General features: G+C 47.7%; 1 protein-coding gene and 1 pseudogene across 1 annotated transcript in view; one reads left to right on the top strand and one right to left on the bottom strand.

The window, feature by feature from the left end:
- Positions 1 to 4,091: 4,091 nt before the first annotated feature.
- LOC110574992 lies at positions 4,092 to 7,241 on the top strand (annotated as a pseudogene).
- A 10,522-nt stretch (positions 7,242 to 17,763) lies between these two features.
- The window catches only part of SCML2 (Scm polycomb group protein like 2), a 66,014-nt gene continuing 62,915 nt past the window's right edge, over positions 17,764 to 20,862 (bottom strand). The window contains exons 10-11 of the mRNA XM_021683691.1: positions 19,008 to 19,159; positions 17,764 to 17,933 (exon numbers count right to left, since the gene is read on the bottom strand). Coding sequence (XP_021539366.1) covers positions 17,805 to 17,933; positions 19,008 to 19,159 — 281 coding nt within the window. The 3' untranslated portion in view covers positions 17,764 to 17,804. The remainder of the gene's footprint in view (positions 17,934 to 19,007; positions 19,160 to 20,862) is intronic.

Raw genomic sequence — 20,862 nt, 5'->3', positions numbered from 1 at the left:
CTCCTCCACCTCCCCCCCCCCCCCCCCCCCCCCCCCCCCCCCGGTAGGGTGAAGAAAGAGGCAGAAGCGAGTAGAACAGATTTGGGAAGGGCTCCTTACCCTCCTCTTCAGACATCGTGAGGCAGGGAGTCCCGCTCTGAGTGCCTTAGACTCGGCGTCTGCGCTGCGGCTGAATCGGCTGGATCACAACCGTACCCACGAGGCAACTGCAGCAGACAGAGGCGCCAAACGGAAGGCGCCCAAACCTCCCCTCCTAAGAGAAGTTTCTGCGACTGCGCAGTAGCGCCCAGAGCCCGCCGTAGGAGTACTACTGTTGGGGGGAGGGCAGAGGTGGCGCCAAGCGTGGCGCCTTGCTTCGCTCCGTTTCTATCTATATGTACACATTTTTAAGTCTGTTTCCCCCTCCCCCCAAAATGTGAACCGGTACCCACCATTGTAATTCTGCTCTTCTCAAAATGCTCCTCACACAATACTTCATAGAAAAAATGTACAGTGTCAGAATTCAGACTTTGTAATGTTTTCCGGGTTGTGTACTCATCGAGTCCAGCGCCAGCTTTGGGAACAAATCCAAAAACAATCCAACTTTTAAAATGTATCCGTAATAAGATCCACTAAATCCACGCCGCCCTGCGCTTCAGCTGTCCTACTCTCTACTTGCCGTTTTCCAAAAAGCCATGTCCTTCATCCCAACTTAAAATAATAATAGCTACAATTTACTAAGTGCTCACCACAAACCAGCCGTTTAGTATGGCTGACCTTATGTGGTCCTTAACGGCTATAACAAGTCAGTATTATTGTCCCATTTTATTTATTTATTTATTTTTTTTTTAAGACTTTATTTATTTATTTGCCAGAGAGAGATAGCGAGAGCAGGAACACAAGCAGGGGGAGTGGGAGAGGGAGAAGCAGGCTTCCCGCAGAGCAGGGAGCCCAGTGCGGGGCTCAGTCCCAGGACCCCGGGATCATGCCCTGAGCCGAAGGCAGCCGCTTAACAACTGAGCCACCCAGGCGCCCCTATTGGCCCATTTTAAAGATACAGAAACAGATGCTTAGAGAGTTCAACTTGCTCAAAACCACAAGGCTAGCAGCAGGGTTATGATTTGAACACACATACCCCACCCCACAAAGCACATGCTCACATCCCCTATATTCTTCCTCCTACTCAATTGCTTATGGAAATTTTCCACACCCTTCAAAGCTTGTTCCACACATCTATTCTTTTTTTTTTTTTAAGATTTTTTAAAACTTACTTATTTGAGAGAGAGCCCGAGTTGGGTGAGGGGCAAAAGGAGAAGCAGGCTCCAGGCTGAGCAGGGAGCCCAATTCCCACCGATTGTGGGGAGGGGGGGCTCCAGGATTATGACCTGAGCCAAAGGCAGAAGCTTTACTGACTGAGCCACCCAGGAGCCCCCCTACACACACATCTGTTCGAATAATATCTGCACCAAGACACTTTCATACAGCCCCCTGGTAAGAATGAGGAGCAGCACCATGCATTATTTATATTAAATAGCACTTCCATCACAAGGTTCTAAGAATTAAAAGTTATGAAATATAAAGCACCCAGCACAGTGCCTGGAATTCTAGTTCATTTCGCTGTGTCAGTTACACAATGACTCCTGGCACCGCATCTCCTCATCATAGGGGAAGGGTAAATTTCTTTGCTTTTGAGAAGGAAAGGTGCATTTTCTTAGGTGGAAATATACAGTTATTTCCCTGTTGTAAGGGAGTGTAAATGTGTGCAGGAGGGTGCATAAGGAAGCTGAAGACAAGAATGGATGCACTATACAGTTTATTGATATATTACCTCTCAGCCAAATTCAGCCCTTTCTCCTGCTCTGAGAAAATGGATATGGGCCCTTTAAATGTTTTCCTTTTCCCAGTAGCACAGTTGAATACTTTTCAGTAGGAAACATGGGAAAGAGAGTGTAGAAGAAACAAGTTGTGCTTCCTAGTCCCCGTTTGCTCTCTAGGCAGGCTGCTGCAGAGTGCAGCCTCCCAACCCAAACACCCACCAAACAGAGCATGTTTCCAGCACGTTCTAGAGGGTGGCTCTACAACAGGTCCCCTCAATGCTGCACCTAGTGACTTACCTCACTCAGTGAGTCAGAGTGGCGCTTTCTTGGGTGTGTCTACTCCTAGAGGTAGTAGCTCTTGTTGGTAGCTCTTATTACTATACTCTTTTGAGTTTCCTTTTTTTTCTTCCTAGCCAGTCCCGCATTACTCCAATCCTGATACACTTAATACTTCCTTATATTAAACATTCTCTGTTCAACTTACTGTGTGGTCTTTCTCTTCATCTTGGACCCAGACTGATCCACTCACCCTTTTGAGTTTCCTCTCATCAGCTACTGCTCAAGGGGAACACAAGGTCTGTTCCTACACTGTAATTAAGCATCCAACAAGATGTTCAACAACCACTTCAGTTTCATTTCCAGTCAGTCCTCTCCATTCATTCCTCTGACCCCTTTTCTCCATAGAGAGATGCAGAATGGAAGGATAGACTTTCCTACTGTCACTCCTAAGGCTAGCTCTTCTGGTCTACCTAGGCTGCATCAACCTGAGTAAGGCAAAATAGAGTGCCCAACAGGCAAGGGAGACCTGCCGGTGGTGGAGGACAAGCAATGGTGGTAGTGCCATCTACATCTTCTCACCTGACAGCTGAGTCCCACAAGCTATTGACACAGCAGTGTTTCTATCAAAACCCTGTTCAGCCATGGGAACCTGGGGTTCTTTTTTTTTTTTTTTTTTTTAACATTTATTTATTTGAGAGACAGAGCAGAGCGACAGACAGAACACAGGTTGCGGGGGGGGACAGAGGGAGAGGGACAAGCAGACGCCCCACTCAGCAAGAACCCTCATGCAGAGCTCAAGCCCAGGACTCCAAGATCATGATCTAAGCCAAAGGCAGACGCTTCAGCGACTGAGCCACCCAGGTGCCCCTGGAGTTCTAATTCTTGTAATGATGAACTGCATAATACAGAGCCACCAGGCCCCTGAGAAACAACTAAAAAAGCTGGATGAACTGTTCTTAAAATACTCTCAAGGACAACAAAAAGTTAAAACAATAAGCAGTTACTGAACTAAGAGCCCTGAAAGACCAGAAACCTAGAAAAATGTAAAAAGCTGGCAGGACTGCTTTTATTCTAAGACACTAATCTAGAAAAGTCTGAAAGAGGCCAGACTGTACTTCTGGTGACTTTGTAGGACCAGAGGCAAAAGTCAGAATCTGGGACCCACCAATGGCAGGGGGCTGGTAAAACACCCTCTCCTTGAACAGGGACCACAGTCACCCCGTCAGAGTAAAAGTGATCAAGGGGCGCCTGGGTCGCTCAGTTGGTTCAGCGACTGCCTTTGGTTCAGGTCATGATCCTGGAGTCCCGGGATCGAGCCCCACATTGAGCTCCCTGCTGAGCAAGGAGCCTACTTCTCCCTCATCCTTTGCCTGTCGCTCCTCCTGCTTGTGTTCTCTCTCTCTCAAATAAATAAATAAAACCGTTAATTTAAAAAAACAATTAAACAACAGTTAACTACACAGACTATGGTTCACTCTCATATTACCGAGGGATTTAACACACAGAGGTGCCTGGCATAAGCAAACAAAAATTCTTTGCTGTGAATATAAAATCAAGTTATTTCTACAAATGATATCTAAATAGAATATCCAGCACAAAGTAGAATATAACCAAGTTTAGGAGAAGAAAAGATGGAAGAAATAAGCAATAAAAACATCTATGCTGAGTGACAGCACCTCCTGCTGGCAGCCACTGCAACAACCACACGGCGCTCGCACACACGGTCGTCCTGACACCTGCACCTTGCTAATGACGTTGGTCCTCTGGAAGCAGCTAGTCCGTGAGCATCTTAGGACACCCGGGGGAAGGATCCAGATCGAAAGTCCCCAGGACCCCAAGTTTTCAGGAAGGCACCTCCTCACCCTTTAGGAATGGATGGAAAACCTTGTTTCAGCAAAGCCAGGGAGAGAGGCTGAACTACGAGCTGGAGGACGGACGGCAGACTCAGAGCACATGGAGCCCAAGCAACAACCGCCCCAACCGTGGTGGGGAGGAGAGAAATCCAGCAGGTGCAGGATGGTGGGGCTCTTGGAAGGCAAAAGAGAAGGATGGAAGGTGAGGTCTCAGAGAGCACGGGCCCCAGACTCGAGCCACTGCGCTCGAGGGGGGGTGGGCAAGGAGCCCCCCACGTTACAGCTGCCACGGGTCGCTCTTCTAAATGCCCGTTCTTCACCCTGGCCACACGTGGATCCACCAGGGGAGCTGCAAACACTGCTGGGGCCCACGCCTGGGCCCCAGACGTTCCCACGGCCCTGGTCAGGGGAGGCAGGGTGCTGAGCTTGACAGCGTCCAGGGGATTCCCACGGGCACCAGGCTGAGGGGCACTGCTCTGTACGCTTCGTGGGGCCAGTCCCAGGACGATTGCATTGAATTCTCGCGTCACCCGGGCAGGTTCATGTTACCAGCCTGGTTTATGGGCAGCAGGAGAGGGCAGGCCATGGCCACGGCGCAGCAAGAAGAGGGTGTGAAGTGACCGTAAATGCGACCGACGGGACCATGACCCACTCTGCCCACGAGACAGAAGGGATGCGACACTCACAGAGCAGCACTGAGCTGTGTGGTGCGCAGAACACTCTACCACTTTTATTCAGCTCTGTTAAAACGGGGGGATGGATCACAAAGCACGACTGATGACTGGATGCCACTTCAAGATGGGGACACACGGATGTGTCTGTGTGAGAGATGGAGTGTGTGCGTGTGTGCGCACGTGTGTGTGTGTGTGTGTGTGAGGGGGAGGGAGGAAGGTAAAGAAAGTGTGAGAGAGAGAGATGGAGGAGACACAGAGCTAGAGGGGGAGGTGGGGCTTCGGTGGGGGCAGAGAATAGGAAAGAGACTCGCAAGGAGTCCGTACATAGAAGCGGACACCTCCCCTTTGCTGTGTGAGTCTGACCACAGCCAGTGTGCCTTCCAGGCTGTCTGGGCCTCAGACCCCTGGGAGGCTCCTACCAGGGAGCCGTGGGGACAGCAGGGTGGCCCAGCTCCGGGGAGCAACGTGGCCACAAGCCCCCCTCTGCTCCAGGCTGACACCCTGTCCTGCCCATAGGCCACACGCTGGCCACCAGCTTCGCAAGTCAGAAGCTCTCCTCCCTTGCCTTTTTTCTGGTGGTGACGCCAGTCCCATGTTGTTTCCTGGCTGTGGTCCCAGAGTTCGGGCAACCTTGAACGTGATTCCTTCTTGCATTTTAAAGACAAAGGTGGTTGCGCTTGACTGTTTGCGGGCTATCATGAACCCAACAACTCGGGCCATCCTCAGAGGGACACCTCCTCTGACAACAGCCCGGAAAAAGGCAAAATGAAATTGCCGGAGTCGCCTCCCAAAAGAATACCTGAATGGGATTCCATCAAGGGCACTGTGCATACTGAATGATGGATTCTGTTCACTGAGAGCTCGCCCCCTACCCCCCAGTAGCTGCCAGAATGATCTGTCCAGAATGCTGGTTTGGCTGTGTGACGCCCACCCGCATTTATAATTCCTTAATTGCTTCCCACGGGCCTTAAGATACCATCCGTAGGAGACCCAAGGGCCTTCCTGTTCCAGGCCTTGTTCAGCTCCCCAAGTTCATAACGACTCCCCAGTATCCAGCCCATGTTTCAGTCTCTCAACACTTTGTGGTTTACCAGATGCCTCAAGATTACACAGCCTGGCAATGACCTGGATGGAATGAGGGAATCTGTCCCCCTTTAAGTGTGGCCCCAAGTGCTCCCGTGGTCGGCTGAGCAGGGGTTCTTGTGAAGATGGAGGATTTGAACGAGAACCAAGGCGGACAGAGGGAATGAACGCTCACAGGCAGAGCCGAGATTCTTCTTTAAAATGTGGGGTTAGCTTTACCTCACAGATAAATAAAAGGCCGGCCGCTCAAGAGCCCATGTCCCGCAGCCAGAGGGCTAAAGCCTTACGCCGATAACACGGAGGTCACATGAGGCCTGCGTGCACATTTTGCTTGGCCTGGGCTTTCATATACTTATGCCTACGTCTTACAGTTGGGAGACTTCACATGAAAATCTGCATTTCTACTTGCTTTGGAAAAGCGGGAAGATCTGTAGCATAAGACTCAAAACTTGGCATGTCCACCACTGCAAGGACCACTACTCTCCTTGGGGGCAACAGGCGGGCTCCAACCGGACACGGCCGCCTCCGTTCGCCTGTGAACACGTAGGCACTGCACCCAGCCAGCTTCTCGGTGAGGCCGCCAACCTGGCCCAGCCCCAAAGCCTGTCTGCCATCACTTTAGCCTGAAAAACAAGGTGCACAGCCTCGTGGTAGAAACGAGGCTACGTGTTGCCCGAGTCTTCCGTTTTCCTCTTCTTGGGAAAACCACCGTACCCAGCTCTCTCACCTACGGATGGTATCTTAAGGCCCGTGGGAAATGGAAAGGCCATCTCCATCTTCCAGGAGTGAGATCGCGCCAACATCAAATGGGGTGATACTGGTGCTGAGTGTGTTGTGGAGTCCACTGGGGTCTTCACCACCATGGAGAAAGCTGGGGCTCACTTGAAGGGCGGGGCCAAGAGGGTCATCATCTCTGCTACTTCTGCCGATGCCCCCATGTTTGTGATGGGTGTGAACCATGAGAAGTATGACAACTCCCTCAAGATTGTGAGCAATGCCTCCTGCACCACCACCTGCTTGGCTCCTCTGGCCAAGGTCATCCATGACAACTTCGGCATCGTGGAGGGACTCATGACCACCGTCCATGCCGTCACTGCCACCCAGAAGACCGTGGATGGCCCCTCTGGGAAGCTGTGGCGCGACGGCTGAGGGGCCGCCCAGAACATCATCCCTGCTTCCACTGGCGCTGCCAAGGCTGTGGGCAAGGTCATCCCTGAGCTGAACGGGAAGCTCACCGGCATGGCCTTCCGTGTCCGCACCCCCAGTGTGTCCGTCGTGGATCTGACCAGCCACCTGGAGAAAGCTGCCAAATACGACGACATCAAGAAGGTGGTGAAGCAGGCATCAGAGGGCCCCCTCCAGGGCATCCTGAGGTACACTGAGGACCAGGTTGTCTCCTGCGACTTTAACAGTGACACCCACTCCTCCACCTTCGATGCCGGGGCTGGCTTGCTCTCAATGACCACTTTGTCACGCTCATTTCCTGGTATGACAATAAATTTGGCTACAGCAACCGGGTGGTTGACCTTATGGTCCACATGGCCTCCAAGGAGTAAGAGCCCCCTGGACCACCAGCCCCAGCAAGAGCAAGAGGAAGAGAGGCCCTCAGCTGCTGGGGAATCCCTGCCCCAACTTATCCCCCAAAACACTGAGAATCTCACGACCTCCACTGTTTCCATCCCAGACCCCCTGAAGAAGGGGAGGGGCTTGGGGAGCCCTACCTTGTCATGTGCCATCAATAAAGTATACTGTACCCAGCCAAAAAAATAAAAAGAGGGGAACATTTGACAGAGCCAATGGAAACAGGTGTTTTATAGGAGATACCAACACCAAAAACAACTTTGACCTTCTATATTTTTATTTATTTTTAAAAGATTTATTTATTTATTTGGCAGAGCGAACACAAGCAGGGGGAGCGCAGGCAGAGGGAGAGGGAGAAGCAGGTTCCCCACTGTGCAGGGAGCCCCCTGCGGGGCTCGATCCCAGGATCCTGAGATCATGACCTGAGCTGAAGGTAGAAGCTTAACTGAGTCACCCAGGCGCCCCTATATTTTTCTTTTTAAATTCCAATTCCAAAGCATAAAACAGTGACCTCTAAATTGTAGAGAAAAATATTAGCCTGGTTCAAAAAAAAAAAAGGGCACCAGCCAGCAATCGGTTTGGAGATAAAAGATATAAATTGTCCGTAGGACATAGGACAAAGGTTAAGTGTTTACAGGTCATAGTTAGCTCTTTAAATGCTAGTTAAACACGCACACACACATGCACACAGACACGCACTCGTGCTCATGCGTGCACCCAAAACAGCAAGCCATTTCTTTAAAGCACTTGGTTTGTGTCTTAGACAAACCTTTCAGTATGTGCGTACAAGGTCAGGACTTCTTCAGTTCTCCTACAAGCCCTGTCTGCCTTTGCCCCGAGAATCCCCGGGATCACTCGTCTTTCATTACTATTCAGACATCTGTGAGATGTGTCATGGTAGTGGGGGGCGGGGGGGCATGCGTGGATTATTCAAGTACAACTATCAATAAAAATGAGTTTATTTTAAACTGGGAGATGTACTGGAAATGGGCATGTTTTTCAGAAGAAAGTTTGGTTTTGTGTTCTTTTGTTTATTCAGCCGACATTTATGTATCTCTTGTGTAGGTGATACTCTGCTAAACCCTGGGAACACAAAATAAATACGAGCGTCAGCCGTGGAAGTGCTCCCAGGGAAGAAATTTAGCGTTTCCGACATGGCCTCTGGCAGCCAGCTCTGGGAACGACAGACCGGGCGACCCAGAGGGCCAGAGAGTCGTGGGAGGTAGGAAGTGCGGGAGCTGGTGAGCTCAGAGCTGCGGGGCCGGTGGGCCAGGAGGCGGACAGTGGCCGCCACCCCGTCAGGGGCCTGGCTGCGAGGGCAGGTGACGTGCTGTCAACAACGCAGGACTGGAGAGGGCTAGATTGGCAAAGAGAAGATGGGAAGAGATTGTGTGATGAGTCGAAGATGTGCCTGGGAGCTAGCAGGTCGAGGCACCTTGAGACCACGGGATACGGAGCAGTCCCCCTTATCTGCAGCGGATACGTTCCGAGACACCCAACGGGCCCCAGAAACACTATGATTTTCCTACACATACATGTCTCTGATGAAGTTTACTTTATGAATGAGGCACAGTAAGAGATGAACAACAATAACTAATGATAAACTAGAACAATTACAACAATGTACTGTAATGACAGTTCTGTGAATGTGGTCTCTCTCTCGCTCAGAATGTCTTATCATACTGTACTCACCCTTCTCCTTCTTCCTGGGATGATGCGTCAGGATCGTCCGCTTCCAGAGCCGGGTTGACCTCGGGGACCCGAAGTCCGTGGATGTGGGGAGACGACGAGATAGATAGGCCTACTACTCAAGGAGAATGTTCAGGAAAGTAGCTGTAGCTAGAAAGGTAGGGACGATTATTGTTTTCATTGTTAGTGTCTCAGGACTATCCCCTTAACCTCTAATTTTGTGTCCCAGCCTGTAGCCTCTACTAACCTTGCTTTCTGTAATTCAGAGGGTACTTTGTACCTTAGGATGCACTCGATCTTGTTCCAGTTCCATAGATTCCTAAAAACACTGAATTCTCTTTTCCAATCTGATGTCTATCACTAATACCTTTTTCGTTATATCAGTATCTGCCCTTTAATTTTGCTTACTTATGTCAAAGGCTGAAAGATACAGTGAAGTCTTTTTTTTTCTATTGTATTTCTAGTAACTGATCCGTATGGTCTATCGGGTGTTGCTTTCTACTTGTTGATTCCGTGTCATTGGCCATCGATGCCAGGCCGTGATCTGTCGTCCCTGTACTCGAACCTCTCACCATGTAAGGACTCCTGATGCGTTGACTGCTTTTTGCCTGCAATTCTATGGTGCAGGGATCAATATTATCACTGGGCCCTACTTTTGGTTCATCTGCAGATTCCTTTCTCTCTAACCCTTTATTTTTAGTGTTGAAAGCAAATGACAAGGTGGGTAAAAGCATATACTTGTTTTGAGAATCCATCCTTGAATTTTTTTAATATGGGTGTTTAATCTGTTTATACATATCATTAAATTAAGGTGGCCTTCTGACAAGGTTATGCTTTTTTCTTATGCTTTTGCTGTTTCTGCCTTCCACTACATGGCAATGTGTTACTGCCTTTTATCTTCCACAGTGATTTGAACATGCTATGGCCTGTGTTTTTGTAATTAAACCATCATTATAAAAGCAATACGCTGCAGCCAGATCAGAAAGTAAAGATAAGCAAAATGAAATGAAACAGACCCGGCATCCCACCTACCCAGAGACGCCCACTGTAAACATGTTTGTATCTATCTTCCAAAAGGTCTTGTAGATCTGTAAACACATCTGTGTATAAACACCCAATAGACTCCTCCGGGGAAGTCATGCTACCCGTCCGCTTCTGTGACCTATTTGGATCGACATATACTGCATGCCTTTCCATGTGAATAGGTCTCCTCTACTTAATTCTGAAAATCCCCTTGTTGTGGACCCAGTCAGCCTTCTTACAGATACTTATTTTCAAACTGCCCTTTGGATATGTTTGTACCAAATTTACTTCTCATCAGCATGAATAATTAATACTGTTTTTCATCTTTGCTAATTTGATAAAAGAGGAGGAATAACATGCATCCTGTTTTCATTCGTGCTAGTTTCAACCCTAGGCAAGCTGCACGTTTCTAGGTTTTCTTAGCATTTCTCCTTAAGGATTTAATATACGATGAACTTGATTTTTTGGAACCAGTTGGGAAAGGAAGCAGTGTTCAGCAAATGATGTGGGAACCACTGATTCACCATGAGGACGAAAGGTTTTTGATAAAATGCTCACCAGATGTATTTATGATGTCTTCAAAAGAACCACAAATCTCCTAGAAGAGACACGGGTGTGCTTACAGCAGCTCAGCCCTGCTCGCTGTCGCTGGCCGCGAAAGCCCTCCGCCCTGCACACACACACACCCCCCACCCCGCCCCTCCGTCCTGCACACACACACACCCCCCACCCCGCCCCTCCGTCATCCTTCTGGTCTGGGCTAAAGCGACACCTCCTTGGGCCGTGGCTCATCCTCCGCTCCACCAGGAAAACATCATCTGGTGTATCTCCTGCCTACTTGAGTTTTGCCACACGTTGTACATTTATAAGTGACCCAGGCCTTTGGAGCTTTTTCCTGCTCTCTTCCCACATAGGCCGGAAGGTGCCTCAGGTCAGGGATCTCGCCTCTTGCCGTCCCTCTTCCCTGCCCAGGAGCCTTCCAATCATTTAGCCCCTTTCCGGGGGTGCTTCCTCCCACCTCCACTTTTTAAAGTACACGTTAGAAATACCATTGCCAGTGCGTGCTCCCTTCAGGGCTGTTCCTGCTTCGGCTTCCTCCTGCAAAGCTCTGCCTGGGGGGTCTCTGGCCCACCTCCCCGAAGAGTGGCGCTCCCCTCCGCCTCCTTCCCGACCAGGGCCGCAGTGTGCTGGCTGTTTGGGAACTGACGTAGGAGAGTGGGAAGGCAAGGGCTGGAGCGTGGCAGAAGCACGAAGGCCGCGCTTGGGGAAGTCTGAGGCCGCCCTGGGGTGTAATACACACCCAGACGTCAGAGCTGTGTGCGCGTCGGGGGCGGGGGAGGAAGTACCTGTGAACGTGGAAGTCACGGGCATTTTCTCACGGACCTCCCAGTGAGTAGAAATACTTCCCAGACTCTAGCAAACGCAGGCCTGCCCATCTTTGCTTCCAGGAGCGGTGTGCGTTTTCCTCATTTTCATTTCCTTCCAGATATTTCATCTGGAGAACAGGATATTTCATTTCCTATTCCAGATATTTAGTGGGAAGGCAAGAGCGAGGGACTCGGGGGCTGCTGGCGAAATGTCATGTTAAGCTAGATGACTGCTTGAGAATTCCAGTGTTTCACTCTCTTGGGAGCCACACTGTTCTCCAGTAACTTTCTCCCTACGGTTCCAGTGCTTGGCACTCTGTACGTAAAAACCAACCGGAAAATGACCTAAGGGCCAGGTGGCAAGTTATGGCGCTAGCTCTCATACTTGTGGAAAGGCTCAGGATGAATTTGGTACCAGGAAAAACTCAAGCTAAATTTGATTCCCGGGAGGAGGAGTCAGTGCACAAATAGGCGGGCCCTACTCCGGGTCAGGTGCCCATCCGGACACTGCTGGCCCAAGAAACGAGCTGGTGAGACTCACTGCCCTTAACGCAGAGTTCGCTCTAGTGGGGGAGACCTCCAAGGTGCCAAGGAACACGAGGTCAGCAAGGGCCTCAGCTACATTTCACCCTATTTTTGAGCTGCGCTGTCAAGTCCCCCAGACCCAGGAAGTTGCACCCATTGACCTCTTCGGACATTCTCTGTACGAGGCGCCAGGATGGCCTGGCCCAGCCGCACGCGCCTTCTTGCTCCAGAAGCCAGTCTGAAGGAGCAGCCCCTGGGGGGCACGCGCTGTGCTCGTAGCAGAGGGGAATGAGAGAGAGATGAGCAAGAAGCCACCGGGAAGCTTCTGCTGGGGCTTGATGTGCCGTAGGGCCACTTACGTCTCGGCCAAAGCAGGGTTCAGGGGCAACGGGGGCATGGACGAGCGGTTTTGCCTGTAAGAAGGAACTGCTAGCCCATGCCAGTGGATGGGACGCAAGATCCTCTGACAGGGAAAGGAGGAGGCGAGGACTAGGCGCAGTTGTGTAACCCACCCCAAGTGTGAGTGCTATGGAGAAGATCAAGCAGGGAGGGAGGGTCAGAGGAGCTGGGTGTGTGAGTGGAATGGGGGGAGGGGAGTATCCAGGAAATTGGCAGAATTCAAGGAGGTATGAATGCCTTACGTTGTGCTTTTAGGATCACGATGTATGCTTGAGACGGCTGGCTGTTTACCAAAGATCCACTTCCGGGTCTTCTTGGGCACAGACGTTGCTCATCACCATTTCAGTCTGGTGTGGCCCCGTTGTCCTAAATGAGTAACTCTTTACTGTCATCTCATATCCACTGGGTGCCCACCTCTCCTGGACTGTCGCATAGATGCCTTTTTACTGTTGGCTTCTCTTAGGCTGGATCTAAACAAGGTCCACGCGTGGCATCTGGATGACATGTCCTTAAGACTGTGTTACTCTACCATCATGGCAACTTCCTCTTTCTTCGGTGGACGCAAGGAAATTGTCAAATGACCTGCTAAATGTGATGGCTTCTGTCTAGCATCAGCTGATGCCCAAAGACAAAACAGACACTCATGGCAAGACCTTCTGCTTATGCTATCGGCTACACTTTCACATTTCAAAGGCTGGAGAACTGCGAATCTCCGGCCGATCTGATTAGATTGCTCTGTTTTAATTTGTGCTGTGGTTGTTACTAAGCTCAGACTAGCGCTGCCCTTTTCTTGCTGTCCACTGGGCTCACAGGATCAGTCTTTAGTTCTCCGTTTCTTTGCTTTATCCCTCTAAAAACGACCTGTTCAGCTTTTGAGTTAACATTTTATGTCTTAACCCACCCGCTTTTCCCCACCTCCTAACATCTATGAAATTGGCGGCATCGATGACCATGGCGTGTGATTTAAGAGGCGACCTTCCTCTCTCCTGTTTGGTCCATTAAACGATGGCTCATCTTACAGCCAGAGGCGTCTCAGATCTGATTACATAAAGGCCCCTCGCTGTGGACGTTCTACTCCTCCCTCCCAACAGTGGGCAGCTTCTCCGGGGCAGCCTTCTGAGGGAGGTAGACCCGTCAGGGTTTGAGAGGGCACACGTGACATTCTAGATCTTCCGAGTGGAAGTGGTTGGATACAGATCCAGAAGCCTCTGCAGCTGCTGGAGGGCAGGGGGCCAAGGCGAGGCAGGCAGTTCCCAGAGATCCAGGCACGCAAGGGTTGCGGGGAAGCCCCCCTCCATGGTTTCAGCCTCCTGCGTGCCTGACGTGGGGAAATCTCCAGACCACATCCAGTGGCCGCTGGCCAAATGCACGCCTGCCTTCTGCTCGGCCAAAGGCCTGTCCTGAGCAGCCACCAGAGGAAAACTGCTTCTGCTTACCTTCCACCTTCTCCCTCGCGGGGGACTCTAACCCCCACCGCTGGCAAGGGGGCCTGGGAAATGCCGCCTCCAGGCTGCACGGGGGAGAACTTAGAAAGGCTGGGGGCGGGCGGGGCGTGTCAACGCCACGCAGCGCTTCGGAACACGTCACGTGTGTCAGTCCATACATTCAACGTAAAGGAGCTTCATTTCTCTCATCTTCTCTGAATGTGAGAAGAGCGTGTAGTATATTCTTCGCCCCCCCCCCCCCCCCGCCACTGGATTGACTTCTTTCTGTGCCTCATGGAGTATATAGACCCCCACCCCCTGACATCGATGAACTTGAGCAGCGCAGGCCAGCCAAAGGCAGGTGCAAGAGTGAGGCCAAAGGTGGAGTGGGGCTTCCTGAGGCCACAGCCTGCCCCGCCTGCCCCTCGGCCCCGAGGGATTAGTTCCCCAAACGAACGAGCTTACGTAAGCGCTTTGGTTCTTCAGCTGAAGAGCGGGACACAGAATTACTGCAGTAGTAGGACACTTAGCGCTCACAGTCGCTCACACTGGCTCACGTGCTCTATCATGAGCTTCCCGAGGCTCTCCTTTCCATGAACGTTGGGTCACCTCAGTTATGGTCTAGGCAGCTGGAGGGGGGGGAGGTAGGTCGCTTATTCCTTAAAGCTCGTCTCCTGGGTTGCGAGCGCCCCTGGAGCCAGAGCAGGGGGTCCCACATGTCCAGAGTTACCTCGAGTATAGCAAGGAGAGTGGGGAAGCTCGAGCTGAGGACGTGCTCACCGTGGAGAGCTGCTTTCAAGGCGCAGTTCCAGCAACCTTCAGGAGGAAATTGGGGGAAATGGGAGGTAGAGGAAGGAACCCTGTCTGCCATGCATTGTGAACGTGGGCCCCGGGCGGCACATCCTCCATGCCCGAGAGCCCGCCCTCGTTCCCTGGATCAACGTCAGAGGACTGAGAGAGACGAGCGCGTCCCAGCATCTCACCCAGAGATGCTGTACAAACAGCCCCAGAATTCCAACCGTACTTCATTCACTCAGCCAACGGTGAATGCAACCCCTTCGTACTCGGAAGGCGGTGCTTTTCCTCGCCACGACATTGTTCCTAGTCACGAGGGTTAGCTCTTCATTTCTAGTCATATTACAGAAGGGCCTGGCTTTTTCATGCTTACAGAGGGGGCCTGGGTTTGAAAGTCTGGGAAGTCCTACTCTGGAACGCATACTCTGAAGACGTTGCAATGATCAGAAATCATGCAAAGACGAAAGCAAATGCTCCATGCGCCCGGAGGGCTGCCGGGGTCAGCTTGCAGAATTGCGCCAGCTGGTGTTGGAAGGAGGGACTGAGAGGCAAAACCCAGAGGAAAGATCATTTTAAAAGCCCGGAGAGTTCACAAGAGCCTAACGTGGCATGCTCTCTCTGGACTACAAGCTGACAAACCAGACGGGAAAGAGCAAGTGGGTCTGAATCCCCCAAGTCCCAGGCAAGCACAGTGACAGCCCCGTTCCAGCCACTAGAGCAGCAGCCCTGGAGCCTCGGCGAGGACCCTGTCGCCTCCGAATGAACTAGCAGACACGCTGCGGCAGCGGGAGGAGCTTCGGGGTTCAAAGGCATGGAGCAGAAGCTCCTGGCGTAGGGGAGAGGGGCAAGGGGTCAGATCCTGAAGGCGATGCAACCCCAATCCCGAGCCTCCGAGGCTTTTCCGCCCTGTAGGCCCGGAGAGCTGAAGGCGGCAAGGCGGTGTGGCTCCTGGCCCTCCGCCCGGGGCCCACGTTCACAATGCATGGCAGACAGGGTTCCTTCCTTCCTTTACCTCCCGACATTTCCCCCAATTTCCTCCTGAAGGTTGCTGGAACTGCGCCTTGAAAGCAGCTCTCCACGGTGAGCACGTCCTCAGCTCGAGCTTCCCCACTCTCCTTGCTATATTCGAGGTAACTCTGGACATGTGGGACCCCCTGCTCTGGCTCCAGGGGCGCTCGCAACCCAGGAGACGAGCTTTAAGGAATAAGCGACCTACGTCCCCCCCTCCACTGCCTAGACCATACCCCGGGGGTAAAAGGGCAGCCAGAACTGCGAGGCAGACGTAAGAGCTCGGGGACGGGGACGAGATATGTGGGGGGCCCTGGTCTTTTCCAGCGCGCTCGCGTCACCAATACCATTGCGAGCAACAGGTTTTGAGCACAAAGCTCACCGAACGACCTTCGTACTGCTCCCCTGGGGTCTCGTTTAGGCCCTACAAGAGATCGGCCCTTTGCTGCTAGCGATCTGCTTATCTGTAGAATGAGGGCAAGTGTTAATACTCAACTCTCTGGACGCAGAAAACCACAAACTTAGTAGAGCGTTTCTTTATCAACTCTAATAAATTCGTACATTAATGTCATGCGGTGAAAGCAAATAAAATCAAATCTGAGGCTCTGACATTATTGTGGTTTTAAAACTTTATTATATTTTAAAATCTGAAAACTGTAAAACATAGTATTCATACAAACACCTGAGGACTGTTCAACTGGGCACAGCATCTTCACACAAACAATTTGAAATAAGACCAGGCTTAAATTAGAATTTTGTCTTCTAACACAAAAGGAATAACATAGATAAAACCACCCTTTAAATAGTTGCATTCTTATATAAAGTACATTTGGTTTTCTGAGAAAGAAAATGTACATTCATGCCCCTGGTGTGTATTTTATTGGCATTTACAACAAATGGCTAAGACTTTTAGCACAGCTTCTCATAGCTTATAAACATTACACCAAACTTATACAATGTAATTACAACATATAGCACCATTTCCCCTTAAAAGTTCTAACTTTAAAAATAAAGCCCAAAATGATAAGTCAGAATTAATGCATCTTCCAAAATTTAGCAGAATAAATGGCTCAGAGCTAAGCAAATTAACTAGAAACATTGCATAGGACAGAGAGCTTCCCTGTATGAAAACCAACCTACGGATTGTTTCTTATCCCCTGAAGACAAAGCTGAGAGGTAATAGTCATAGCAATTGATGCACATATTTTTTACAGAATAAAAACCTCTAAGTATATAAATAGTTCACCATTACCTCTGTGGCGGTACAAAGTGCCATATTAAATTCAAAAAGAACAGATTTACTTGTTTGTATACCTACAGGTATAGAATAATATATAAATACAGTATAGTATCCATATGAGGAATAAACACAGACAATAAAATATCTATCTTTAAAAAATTTGGGCACAGGTGTCTTCATATAGAGATGTGAGAAATGAATGCCCAGTTAAATGTCTACACTTAGCAAAAATATGTAATGTTTTAAAATAACAGGTATATTATTGAAAAATATTTAATCAGACTCCATCCAAACCACCCTTGTAGTATAATATCTCCTGCATAAAACAACCATTCTATTTATCCTATAATTGTTCAAAAGTTATCAAAAACTGATTAAGAACACTTTATGAAAGTTTATAAGCTTGCTTTTTTTCTTTAAATATGAACAAATACAACATACAGAGAAATAATAACAAAAGGAAAATAACTTATATGGCTTTCCCTTTCTAGAGACTGGCAGGACAGGAACAGAACTTGTAGTAACAGACATAAAATATCTGGAGAAAGAGTATCTACAGCTGCATCTTTAAATTCTCTTCTAAGGATAACTCGTCACAGATTTCATTAGAGAACTTGTCAGTCCCTGATACTTCCCGCTTTGGGATTTAGCTGTTTTGGTTCTATATATAAACATTAACTTAGTGGATCCCTACATCAAAAACTAATGATGTATGGTGACTAACGTAATAAAATTAAATTAAAAAAAAACATTAACTGAAATCAAAGGTGTTTCTCTGTTTCCAGCATGAAAATACATTTGTAAATTGTACAAAGTGATAAACTGTAAACTGTAAAACAATAAAAAGACATAAAGAACTCCCAATTTGAATATGCTAATACTAACACGTAAATGGTTTTTTAAAGAAGTAGATTGGACTATCATGTTGTTCTGCAATTCTGGATATAACCTATTTTTAGAGGAACTGTCTACCAAACAAAAGCTGCTAGGGGAATTAAAATATTTTTAAATTAAAAGTTATCAGGATAACACAGAATGCTGTCCAATCTAAACTTACACATTTTTTTTTCAATTGTATTTTCCTTCTTTTAGTTTTTCAATGTAGTAACATAACTTTAATGCTGGCCCCAGCTTCAGCCCCATGTACTTCATCATCACATCACTTTTGAGTAGTAGCAGAGCCTTCCCATCAATTTCCTACAGAGAGAAAGAAATTACAATTAATAATGCATTCATATTTTGTCAAGTTATATATAAGAACATGTAAAATAGAGAGCAGTTGTACATTCTCGATATATATTCTCTGAATATGCATTTATTTCCTGAAAACTATTAAAAATATAATTTATATAGCAAGACATCATTTGATAATTTCTAAATTCACTTCAAATTTTAAGAAAAAGGAAATTTAACCCAGTATCTTTCAAAATTGGCCTAAGCACCAAACTATCTCCTTTTAAATACTGTGTGTTGAATAAAATACTACATATCTATGACAAAGGTTAGAAAGCTATGAATTGTAGAAATGAATTTCAGACGGTCATTAACTTTCTTAGAAAGGCTGGGAATATGAGGATGTCAGCATCAATGCAAACCGTAAATGTGTTATACAGTGTTGTCTTTATGTTGAAAGCTAATGAGTTAGTTGTCTGAAGCTAAACTAATTAAATGCTAAAACTAATTACCGATTTTCTTAGAATACTGAAAAGGACAGAAGATATTTGGTCACTGATTTGTTACAAAAGACTATAAACATTACTTAATAGACACAAGGCATCCTCCTAAAATTTTTTATTTCCTTAATTAACCAATTTATGTCGGAGAAGCATATTATTTGGTATTCATGAGCTCCTATTTAAAATAAAACTGCACTTAATCTTACACAGTTGCTGGATTCATTGGGCAGGACACCCTGTCACAGCTTGTGGTTACCCCCTCCTACTCACGGTCCTGGGGCCGAGCAGGGAGCAGGTGGGGAGGAGGATCCTTGTGGGAGAAGACATCTGAGAGTGGCCATGCTGAATCATCTTCTCTTGAGAACTTGAAGACTTGTAGTATTTTAGGTACTCGGGTACCCATTTAAAGCACAGATCCAGCCTCTACCATTTAAGAATCTAACTTTGGGCCAAGTAACCTTTCTCACATATGGAAAAATCAGTTGATAGGGTTCCCCCACCATCCACACTAATCAGCATCCATCCAACTGAAGGGCCTGCACAGAGGTCATTGAAAGGCATTACGGCAGGAAAACCGGATCAAAAGATACATTACATGTTGCCTGAAGAGGTCGGCGAGGGGGCCTGATATCTGAGGATCTTTATGTTTCATAAACTGTATCACTTCATCCACAGACCAGGTTGAAGGGTCCTTAGAGAAGCCTTGTTTCAGGACACTGGGGTCAGGTACAGCTATATAACTTGGAGCTTCAATGGGGGGAAAAAAGACAAATCATACTTGACCTGATCATTATCCTGAAAGAAGAGATGTTAGGTAGGGAGAAATGGTCCCATTCCTGGAACCTTCTATTAAGCACCCCAGCAAGGACCCAGGACTCCAAGTGTAGAATCCAGTGAAAGCCTAGATTAGGATGACCTGAGGATGGCTACCCAAGAGCACCCCATCTGACCTCCCCCAAACAACAAAAGCAGCTTCAGAATTTACCTTAAAGCCTCAAAAATCATAAAACAGACCGATCAATCTGAGGCCTTGTGGACCACAGGCAAAGACAGCAAAAGTTCTGGTGTTTGGGGTAAATGAGGTATCTAAGCTAACCTATTACTCTTGAATTTCTCTCAATCTCTCTCCTCTTGGTCTGTCTAGATTAGGTTTCTTTTACTAGCTAAATAGAATGGAAAGTCTCCAGATTTAGTTTTATAGTTGCTTAAATTTATTCACTTTAATCAAGGCATTTCAATAACCCCATTATGTTTGAGAACCAAATGAGTTTTACCGAATCTCTCCCATGTATTCAATATGGATAATTTTAGCATCACTTTACTCTTCAAATGCCTGTCTCTTAAGGCTTAAATGGTTATCTGAGTTTTGAAGAAAACAGGATTATTTTCTGCTTGGCTAGGTCAGAAGTAACTTTAACATTATACTGAATACCTCTCTCAAGTTTAATTGCATAGTAATAGATACTCTGGTTGAATGTTTATAGGTCAAAAAAAGAAATAATTGAGAAATAGAATTAAGCACTCATACCTCAAAAAGTTTTAGCTGTGCTGTTCACCAAGTTGTGCTGTAATTTCTTTGTGTCCAGACAAGTATTCATTTTATTCAACCAGAGCACTTGACTCTCTAAAGATAGTGTGTGATAACAGAAGTGAGTTTTGTAATTTGCCGGGAAGATCTGTTTCTTTAAACAAGGACCGTCAACACAAATTTGGTCTTTTTTGGGGTGATTTAACCAAAGATACACGTTTTCTTTCCTATCATTTGGGCTCCAGCCATTTTAGGGGCATTTTGAGTATTTACCCAGGTAAAGGGCAAAGAAAAACAGAAGATAAAAGAACTCAGAATGTAAGTTTTTTTGTGTGTAGCTCAAAAGTGTACTTATTTTCTCCTTCAATATGACAACTTTGATGTGAAACAAAAACTCTTTACTAAAACATATCTTCCCTTTCACTTGTCAGAGATAAAAATGTTGGTCATATCTACCAAGAAATGCTACTGCGCTATTTCAACCCAAATGGAAATGATGATGGTATAGACCATGCCGTGCCTAAGGCATTCTAACAATTTAGGCAGAAAAGTCTTCTCCTTTAGTTCTAAGAAAGACTTAATTTAAGATGAAAAAACTACTGGCAAAGCTAATCAAGCTAATCATACCTCTAAATAACTTTTTTGTGGGATTTCTGGTTTATGTCATCAGAATCCGGTACTGTTATATCTTAAATAACATGCAACCAGTTTTATAGATTACTACAGAAAAACTATATGCAAAGATATAATTTATGGTATAAAACTATAATTTTATATTAAAAATAAACCAACTATAAGATCATCTATGTTGGGTGCCTGGGTGGCTCAGTTGGTTAAGCGACTGCCTTCGGCTCAGGTCATGATCCTGGAGTCCCGGGATAGAGTCCCACATCGGGCTCCCTGCTCAGCGGGGATCTGCTTC

This window comes from Neomonachus schauinslandi, chromosome X (assembly GCF_002201575.2).
Source record: "Neomonachus schauinslandi chromosome X, ASM220157v2, whole genome shotgun sequence".
In the NCBI taxonomy this organism is placed as follows: domain Eukaryota; kingdom Metazoa; phylum Chordata; class Mammalia; order Carnivora; family Phocidae; genus Neomonachus; species Neomonachus schauinslandi.
The sequence above is the reverse complement of the archived record's forward strand: the minus strand, read 5'-3'. Positions and strand labels throughout refer to the sequence as shown.